Source organism: Silene latifolia, chromosome 4 (assembly GCF_048544455.1).
Source record: "Silene latifolia isolate original U9 population chromosome 4, ASM4854445v1, whole genome shotgun sequence".
NCBI lineage: Eukaryota > Viridiplantae > Streptophyta > Magnoliopsida > Caryophyllales > Caryophyllaceae > Silene > Silene latifolia.
Window position 1 is genome coordinate 56,972,949 of NC_133529.1, and position 11,177 is coordinate 56,984,125.

Here is an 11,177-nt window from a genome sequence, read left to right on the forward strand (position 1 = left end):
TTGAATAAGTCAATAGTATCATAGTTATCAGTGGTAGAAATGAAAATAGATTTACAAAATTTTGGCTTAACCATGAGAAAATAGAGACTGAAGGCTAAAGTTTCTAAACATTCCCATAAATGAGTATGCATATATAATTCACTTAGTAACCATGGATTTAGGAGGGAAAAAACACGGGCTAAAGCACCAAACTTAGACTATTACATACTATGCAGATTAAGGGGAAACAAGAAATTCATACAAAACCTGTATATTATGACTGACAGCTAAAGATTCACCAATTAACAGAGTCTCAAAGCTTAAAAGAGTCAAACTTTCGAATAACCAATCGAAACATCCATCACATACCCAAAATCTAAACTAACTTCTTCAATCCTCTCAAACCCTAAACAGTTTGACAAAGAATGACATCATACTCTTTATCCATCACGCCCCAACCACCCTAAACTACGGCCAGCCCGATCTCCACCAACGGCTGAGCATAGAACAATCGCCTACTATAACCACCATCAATGAAGCGACCAGAGTGCAGCTAGCTTTGTAAAACAATAATTAAATAGGGAAGATGGAAAGTTGATGGGTAGTAATTGAGGTTAGCTATGATGGTGTTGTCCTGATAAGAGATTAGAGATTAGAGCGGATGACATGGGACAATGTGTGGTAAGGGGGGAGGAGGAGCAATACATACAACGCAAAGTAAGACCAAAACAACCCATTATAAAGTAAAATTAAAACACCCAGCTGAAAATACCAATAATACGCAAATACCTATAGTTAGAGAAGACGATACATCTTAGAAATCACTATGGCTCACTGCATAGAACACTAGGTCCACAATAAAAAATTGAACCAGAAGCGACATGGTAGGGATTGTAAGACGTAAGTACTGAGGTGAGGGCTTTACTGGGCGAGGAAGATAGGAGAAAGAACTATTTTGGAATCATAGGTAACATAGCAATGAAAGGAGAAAAATATCAAGTAATTACACATGAATGATGGTATATACATGAACACCATGGCTCATAGCCTCATACACCAACAAATTTCACAGTAAATAAAAAAGAAAGGCTATACACAAAAAAATCAAACTAAAAACCTTAAAATTCAACAAGACACGTGATGATTGACCGATCGACCTTAAAATTCGATAGAGCACGTGATGATATGAATCACAAGTAACAGAGTAAATGAAAAGAGATAAAGGTAATGAAATAAAAGTAATGAACATCATCCTTCATCGACGACGAAAAGAAGGGTGTCAACATCGACAACAAAATGAAAGGGTTACCTCACAAGTCCGAGAGCTTTTGGAACCACAGGCCACTCGAGGACATAGAAAAAGAGAAGTTGTGGCATGTGACCATTAAAAATTACTAAACAAAGATGATTTTTTTTTCAGTCACCAGTAAAGCAGAACAAACATTTTTGCTATCCACACCACATTAGCAACATAAACAAACTTCCATATGAAGAAAACGAATAGAAAAACCATTTTGGTACCTGCCTACCAACAAAGTAAACTTGCTCGTGAGCAAGATCGGATCTCCATCTGCTGATATATCCAGTACAAGAATGATGCCACTGTAGTTCAAAAAGAAGCGAGGCGCAACTTTGCTCAAGATACTTGTACAGTTGTACCCATTGGAGTGCATCATCACTGAGACAAACATACTTTACATCAACAAAGAAAGTGAAAACTATCGAAACAGGCAATGTTATTTGTGTGACTTATTTTAGTTAAATAAAGAGCACTAAATATCAATAATCCTTAAGTAGAGTTACAAACAAGCGAAACATGGTTCTATTCCACGAAAGGACGATCCACCAGCCACTCTTGTTTAAACATTTGCTTTAGTTAAATAAAGAACAATATATGTCCGACAAACCCAATTGCCACATCGCTAAAACAAATTTGAGGTCAAATTGCAAAGTCCTCGCCTTTGAAGATGCCGCATAATAGCCCAGTGCAAAGGTGAGTATGCATCAACAACGCACCAGGCTAGATGCCTCGTTCACCCGACCTAAAGATCTGATAAATAACAGCTGTCTGAAACGTAGTAGCACCAAATCAAAAGCAATCAATGCTTGGTAGATGGAAAACTTACATGTTCTCCAAAGTTATACGTTTTGCAGACTTTAGGTCGTACGAATTACCGACCTCTGGGAATATCTTATATTCTCAACTAATCATCCCAGTAAGTAAGAAATAGTCAAGGAAAAACACGTACAGTTACACATTGAACAAACAACAACAATGAAAACTGAACAAAAAATAAACACGAGAAGGATATGCCTTGGGCCACTTTGGAGATAATTCATCCCATGTAGTTTTTGACAACATCCACCCAAGCCCAGGAAAGAGATCAGGCCGGTAAAGCACATCCGCAAGAAAAAGAGTGTGCGCTGACTATATATTCTGGACATAGTATAATGGGATAGAAGATAATATAACAGTATTAAAGCCTTGATGATAAAATAGTTTGGGTCTTTTCACATGAACCATCCGTGTGATGCGGCAAAATAAAATATAATAGAAGAGGAAGAAGATGAGACTAACCACAACAAAATGAGAAAGTGGAAAACATGAACAATCAGTGTGATGTGGTAAAACAAACTATAATAGAACAAGGAGAAGAAGAGAGTATCCGCAGAAAAATTTAAAAGTGAAACAAATGGAGGTTGGGGGAGCCAAAAGAGGAGGATGAAAGGGGAAACAGAAGTTCGAAGAAATAACATTAAAAACTGATAAACCTTGTAAAAGAGAGCTAAGAACAGATGGAAATGACAGAAATAAGTGTGAAGAAAAACCAAAAGACATTACATCATTCAAACCTTAGAGAGAAGAAGAATAGCACCATGACTTACAAGGGTCATGCACAAACTGCTTCTGCCCATTGTCATTCTAAGAGGAAACCGCCATTATTGACCTACCCATGGTCACCTCAAAGAATTAGACCACGATACACGAGCCTGAAAACAATTACAACAGTTAAAACTATACTAATTATGAAGGTTGTTTCACATATGAAACCGAAAATTAAATTTCCACGTAAAAAGGGTGAGTATCTTCAAATTTGTAATGAACTGATGATGAGAGAATGAGAGGCATGCATGTCTTTGTCTAGTGGATTTGCAGCAGCCTCAAAATACTTCAAAAAATCTAGAGCAATCTCCATATCATCTGAGTAAAACTTCAAGGGTCATTCCAACAACCACTATCAAAAAAAAATATAAGGTAAAGGTCTACGATCGCTTTTGAGACCAAGTAGTAACCAACTTCAAGAATTAGGACCTTGCTGAAACTGTGTTTGTACAGTAATTCATCCAAATGTCCACTTATAATGATCTGGGATAGCAAACTTTGTCAAGTTGATGAAACAGTATTATCAATAACCACTAAAAGAGAAAAGAAAAAACCAACGTGCAATTTTATAGTATGTAATCAACTCCCCATACCTTTCTGTATGAATAGTTTCATGATCCAAATAATGTAATAATTTAAGATTGAATTCATGATAGACATCGCAATTGGACAATACAATGGAAATGAAATTTTAGTATTACAAAATTCAAGCAAAAACATCACTAAGCATAGTTTCCTACCAACATGTAAGTTATCTGGTTAAAAGTAAGTGCCTTGTCTTTGACATTTGGGTTTGGACCATCCTGCAGCATCAGTAAACCTTAAATATTCTACAAATCATTATTTAACACCTCAATGTTCCCAGAGATCATTTCCATAAAAATTATACGTGGGATATGAATAATGGATATGTTGACGCAGCATTTGTAATACTACGTATCCTGGCAGTTGGGTACTCGGTTAAGTAGGGGGCACTAGACCGAGTATGTTAGTTGAGTGTTATGATCAGGCTACTGATCTAGTGGCACTCGACCGAGTAGTGGTGGTATTTGGTCGAGTACGGCGTACTCGGTTGAGTACGGTTGGGTACTCGGCCGAGTATCCGGTCTGTTACGGATACTTTTCCGCGGTTTCGATTAAATGATTGTGGATATAAAGATAAATTCGTCAGTTTCTAAAATCATTTTTACAAAATCCCTAACTATGTTCTAAGCCTCTCAATCATCCTAATCGATTCCTAAGGAAGATCAAGCTCTTGTGAGTTTCGGGTTTGTCAGTTTCGCATCCATCGTGATAGCAAAGACTTCGTAGAGGAGCCGTTCTAGATCATTGATTTTAGTTACTTGGATTTTGAACAAGGTAGGGTTTCCCTACTCAGTATGATATTGTGTGATTATTGCTAAGATTGTGATTATTATGGAATGTGATTGCGATAATGTGATGGTGATATGGTAATTGGATTGTGATATTGTGATATTGTGATGGTGATATTGTGATTGGATTGTGAGCCATATCGAGAGATGGTCTCATCCCCATTGTTCGCCTCTCGTGTCTCTCGACGCAAGGGGGATGTGCACATTAATAGACTTGGGTTCACTCATTGCGATGAGCGGGGCTTAGGTGGTACGGTTGCGGTCCCCACTGACGGTGTGGGTTACCTGTTATGATGGGTAACCTGGCAGGGCTACTCACCTTGGTGTGTAGTCAGTTACTTGTTGTTGGAGTTGGAGATGGATGCTTGATTGTATGTTTGGTTACTTTGGCATGAGATTTTGATATTTGAATATTTGCTGACGTGTGTTTGGTTGTGTGTTGTTTTCTTATGTGCTCTACTGTGATCCATTTGATATTGCCGGCAAATGGTGAGCAGTGATATTGACAGGTGTGGATATTTGAGCTAGCAGGCGGGTTTGGATTGGACAGCGATGATTCCGTCATTTTTCATAGCTTCCGCTGAGTTTAGATAGTTTTACTTTTAGATTAGTTTGTAATCGTGTTGGTTTTCAGAGACATGTAATCAGATTAATCTTTTCATCTATTTAAATGTTTCATTATGATCTATTTGATATACTTTACCTCGGGCAACCGAGATGGTAATGCTTCCATTGCTAAGGTAGGCCTTGGTAAGGCTCTTTGGTAAATGAGGGTGTTATAAAATGGTATCAAAGCGACGATTTTGGAACCTAAAACCAATGAACTAATGAACGTAGGGTGTCTAAATAAAATGAACCCGGGCAGGAGTTGTTTGGAGCTACCGCAAAGGTTATGGAGATCGTTGTGTATGTGTGTTTGTACGTGCATGAATAGAGTGGTGTATGTGTATATTAGATTTGAAGTGTTGTGATGTGGATTAGTTTGAAGTGATGTGAAAGTTGTATAATGTGGTCATGTGCATTAATATGGGTATGTGGAGTGATGTGGTGATTTTGATGAGTAGTATAATTGGCATGAGTAAGTAGAGGAACTATGTGAATAGTACCGAATTGTGATATGTTTGGTTTGAATTTCATTTTTGATGAGATGCGATGCGTGTTATTCGGTAGGGAAGTATGAGCATGAATGTGGTAAGAAAGGATGAACGTGACTTCTAGCATGTGTAGTGTATGATGTTGTGTTTAATTTACATGTTGGTATGATAAAAGCTCACCTATATACTAGTTTTAGAAGCATTGAGTTTCTATTGTTTTCCTTTTTGATGTTAAGTTGTTTTGTTAAGAAAATTCGATTTGTATGAAAACCGATTATAGAAGGGCTGCCTTAAAACTGTCATAAGTCAAGTTTTAAGAATGATATTTCTATGATTCTAACTTGAGGTGATAGCTTGTTCACTTACGATTCTAACGGTAGGTCACACGCCCAAAATAACCAAGAAACGAGTGAGATTTGGCTGTTTTACGAAAACTGGACGTTGCTGAGAACTGCGTAGGGTACTCGATCGAGTACACCTTTGTACTCGACCGAGTACACTTGGTACTCGACCGACTGCGGGTGTTTGTGATTGTGCAGTAGCTTCTGGAATGTGGCCACTCGACTGAGTAGAGTCAGTACTCGACCGAGTTCCTGTTATGTGACCGAATCCTATGACCAATTGTAATGTGTGGTGACAAGTATGTTGCGTAGTAAATAAATGGTGACATGGTTTGAGTAGTATGTGAACTGTATGGTGTGACTATATCGTGGACCAGAATAGAATATGTGGTATAATGTGAGCCTTCATAATACTTTAAATGTGATGTCAAGTTGTTTAATTTGGATATGTTAAATGCTTGGGAAAGTACTTGGGGGAAAACAAGTACGGTAATATAAGGGAATGCTATAATAGGAGCTGCAAATTTATTTCTGTCTCAGATTCTGCCTCTTAATTGTGTTGGCTGCCATCTCGTACCTGATTAAGATATGTGTATGAAATATTTTATACATGATAGCCCTGTGAGTTAGCTTGCATTTGCCATTGGTTTCAAGCTAATACGAATTACTGTTTAAGAGAAACAAATATTTTAGTGAACAATGGTCAGAATGTTGCTGCACAGTGTTAATTTCGACCCACAATTTTATAAAAATAATTTTTCATTTGAAATGTGTGCAAGCTTTCTGGGTAATTCTAACTCTCTTGTTTAATAGACTCGTAGATATTTCCGAATTGGTAAACCACATTTGATATTGTTGTATCATTGTTTGATTATGATTTTTACAAGTTGACCTTGGATTGCGACAAAATGCTAATAAAATTCTGGTAGGACCTATTAGTTTGCGAAAATCCTTGTAGATTGATTATTTACATTTGGACTTAATTCCAACTCTTCCTTTTCAATGACTCTCTGTATCCTCTAAAAGGTATAACAACTCATAATGTGGTTGAATGACTATTTATTCGTGATTTTTCGAAGTGGCCGCATGTTTTGTAGTATTTGCGAATGTGTGTTTTGATTAATTAGACAGTGATTTGTTAATGCAAGAATTAGCTAGTTAACATGGCGATGCGGATGAATCTGATTTGAAAATGTATATAATGGATATGAGACTATAAATGACTTGACCATTGCATGAATTAGAATTTGCATGATAAAGAATATGTAACGGTTAATGAGGAAAACAAAAACATGGATGATAATTGAATGATTTGTACAGGTTGAATTGTCGAGTATATACATATATATATATATATATATATATATATATATATATATATATATATATATATAGAGAGAGAGAGAGAGAGAGAAAGAGAGAGAGAGTTTTGGGATCTGGTGAGAACTCCTAAATATTTGCAGATTGCGGAATCAATACAATATCACGCTTTATTCAATACAATATCAGAGGTTCTTCAATAAAATATCACAAAAACAGCCAAAAAACACAAAGGAAATCCGCGCGGGTCGCGGGAAATCTTCGCGGGTCACCCGTGTTTTTTTTTCCCACCCTTCCCCTTTCTTGGCTACGTGGCGTGATCTAGGCCCTCCATTTTTGGATCCAATGGCTGAGATTGATCCGCAATCCTCAAATATATGAGGTATTATATATATATATATATATATATATATATATATATATATATATATATATATATATAGTCAAGTTCTAATAAATCCTTCATAATATTTGAGTCCCTAAGTCCTTATTAGAGCCATAGGATCTTCTAAATGAACCGTCTGGATGAAGGGAGTAATATAGGCTGATTAGGCATTGGAAAAAAAATAGGGTTAGCATGAGAGAGAGAGAGAGAGAGAGAGAGAGAGAGAGTTGTGTCAGGGGACAAAGCTATTACCCACTGTTTACTTGTCAACATGCATGTACTTTCTATAACATTTCCTCAACACAATATCAACAACCACCACCAAAATTAAAGCACACAAAAAAAACATCAAATTTCTTCCTCTTTTTCATGGCGATAACATCCCAAAATCGCGCTTCAATAAAATTTAAAATCCCGTTTCAATAAATTTTAAAATGCCAACAAGAACAACAATTTGCTAGCTCGCGATAATCTTACATGGTCATAATTTCTAGCAAATAAAGTAATTTTTTTTTATCCTACAATTTTCAGCATATCAAAGGTACACGAAGTTCCTGAGTCAACAACAACAACAAACCTGATAAAGTGCATACTCCAACATCAACAATGACTGACATGCAAATTGTAACAGTGATCGATGGTAATTATTAACATCTAATAATTCTTTTATCTGTTTATGTTTTATAAATCTAAACTCCCTATATTAAAAATGAAATACTTGAAAACAATGAAGATACACACATTGGTCATTAAAGTTACAGTAGAGTGTACAACAAGTTTTGTGCTGTAACCTAATTCAGGTACAGTGTAAAATTCTTGAGATCAATGAGTATGTAGTTAAAAAGAGTGAATTGTTTGTATTTTGGTAATAGGTTTAAGTTTGACTTTAGGTTCAAAGATTACATTTTTTTTCCCGCTAGAATTTACATATGAACACGTGTGTTTGAAAATACGCTTTTTGTTACTTGAAATTAAACATATTTCAGTTAAAATTACAATTTCTGAAATTAGAGTTACATCATGGAAAAGATAAAACTATTCTATTGCAGTAATGGATAAGTTACACTTTAATTCACTGAAGTTACAATTTTCTTGATTAAAGTTACACTTATTTGGGTCATTAGATAAATGTTTGCTATGCTGATTCCTTAAAGTACATCATACATTTTAAACTATAATTTGCCACAAATCTTTGGAATTACACCATTGTCGACTAGAGTTACATTTCTTTGCACTAAAATTATGCTTTGTTGAAATTACACTTTTATTCACTGAAATTACACTTATTATTGTTAAAATTACACTAATATTTGGAATTACAACATTGTCGACTAGAATTACACTTTTATTCACTGAAGTTACACTTTTGTTTGTTAAAGTTACACTAATCTTTGGAATTACAACATTGTCGACTAGAATTACACTTTTATTCACTAAAGTTACACTTTTGTTTGTTAAAGTTACACTAATGTTTAAGTTACACTTTAGGTCTAGATGACAGTTGTACTTTTTGTTGTCTTCTGTTTAAATTTGAATTTTCTTTATTAAAATTACATATTTGTTTTCTAAGATGAAGCTTGTGGAGAATATTGTTTCAACCATTGACAGATACTGCTCAGGACAATAGCAAAAGAAAGCCAAATGAGGAGGAATTTTGCAGGGTAGTAGAAGAAAAGTTTACACCATATATTGGGCAGGAATTTTTGGAAATCGAGGAAGCAGTGACATTCTATAAGATCTTTGCAATTGCTTACGGTTTCGATATACGGAAATACACGACCAAAAGATGGCGTGATGGGGCAATCAAGTCAAAGCTGTTGGTTTGCAACCGAGAGAGGTTCAAATATAAAAAAGAAATAGAGAGAAGTGGGCGTCAGGATGGGGTGCGAAAGCACAAAGTCAGGCGCGTGGGATGCAAAGCGAGGATTAGACTATTTATGAAGAATGGGGGTTATTCATTGATCGCTTTCATGCAGGACACAACCATGAGCTCATATCAGCCAGGGACAGAGAGTTTCAGAAGCTCTCATGCAAATTAACAGATTATCACAAAATGATTATCCTTTATAATTATAGGGTGAGTGCTTGAGGTAGTCTTTGGCTCTCTATTTATGACACCAATCTATGGAATTACACTTTTATTATCTAACATTACACTTTTGTTTATTACAGTTATACTTATTTGGAATTACACTTTTGTCTGTTAGAATTACACTTTGTTCTATTAAAATTACACTTATTTATATTGTGCTGAAATTACACTTTTGATTGTTAAAATTACACTTTTGATTGTTAGAATTACACTTTTTTATATTGCAGTTACACTTATTTATATAGTGCTGAAATTTCAGTTTTTATGTTACAGTTACACTTACGTATATCATTCATTTACAACTGAAATGCAACTGAACTGATTATCATAAAATCATTATCCTTTATAATTATAGGGTGTGTCATCTAGTTAGCCTTTTATTACAATTACACTTATTTGGAATTACACTTTTGTCCGTTAGAATTACACTGTTTTCTATTACAGTTACACTTATTTATTTAGTGCTGGAATTACACTTTTGATTGTAAAAATTACACTTTTGACTGTTAGAATTACACTTTTTGATGGCAAGAATTGGAGGACAACGTACAATTAAACAAGTCGCCTTTCCCATGAGTGATCTGTCCAAATCTGCATGCCGCTGGTGGTTAAGCAAGTCAATGGTCCGTGCTCTGGAGTTGATACATACACATGCCCAATGGTCGCTGATGTTGAATGGGACAAAGAGTAAATCTGTATTCATGTCAGCAGTTCGATTACTGTCCACGATGAAGGTGTCCCACACGTTGAACAGTTTATCACAAAGGTTCTCTTGATGTGTGCTTGTGCCCTGCTGCTCAAAAGTCCCCAGCAATACAAGCAACATCTCCTAAACAAGCAAACAGTGACCATTAACTATAAGTAACAGCATTTAGTGAAAGTATAACTCTAATAAGAAAAACTGACTGCTTATAAAGTGTAACTGTATCACAAAAAAGTGTAAGAAATGTGTAACTACAGAACAAAGTTGAATGACCAAAGCACGTATAAATAAAACTATATAAGAGTAACTTTAATTACCATGTGCCTGATACCGAGAAATGCCATCCTTGCCTCTTTACCGTATTCCTCCTTCTCTAACTGGTTCAGCAATATCGACCAACACTCGATCACATTCCCCGACATTGGTCTATAAGGGGCCATAGACATTAGGTCCTTCCTCTGTAGCTGAGCGTGCCTAGTGTACCAAACTAATTGCTCACTGCGAACGTAATAACATAAAACAAAACTGAGTGAAAAATTGTCATTTTCAGATAGCGTCATTTGATAGGTGAAATTCATGAAAACAGACCCATCATCGAAATTTTGGTCATCCACCAAACTGACCCACAAAATATCCTTTATCAAACTTTGGTTGTAACTTCAACCAGACTATATAAATAAGTATAACTGTAATATTAAAAAGTATAATTCTAGCAGACAAAAGTATAATTTTAACAATCAAATGTGTAATTTCAGTACTATATAAATAAGTGTAACTGTAATGGTAAAAAGTGTAATTCTATTAACAGAAACTGTAATTCTAACAACAGAAAGTGTAATTTTAAAAATCAAAAGTGTAATTTTAACAATTAAATCAAAACTAGGTGAAATTCATGAAAACTGACCCATCATCGAAATTTTGGTCATCCACCAAACAGTAGTCAGCAACGTGCTTTCTGAACGTTTTAATATCCTTTATCAAACTTTGGTTGTTCCGGAGCAGCTTG

The 11,177-nt window shown here is 35.5% G+C and overlaps 1 protein-coding gene across 1 annotated transcript; it reads left to right on the forward strand.

Moving 5' to 3' along the window:
* Positions 1-7,982: 7,982 nt before the first annotated feature.
* On the forward strand, positions 7,983-9,415 carry LOC141651535 (protein FAR1-RELATED SEQUENCE 5-like). Its single transcript, XM_074459243.1, has 2 exons — positions 7,983-8,016; positions 8,985-9,415. The coding sequence occupies exons 1-2, from the start codon at positions 7,983-7,985 to the stop codon at positions 9,413-9,415; spliced, it is 465 nt and encodes a 154-aa protein (XP_074315344.1).
* The last annotated feature ends 1,762 nt before the right edge of the window (positions 9,416-11,177 follow it).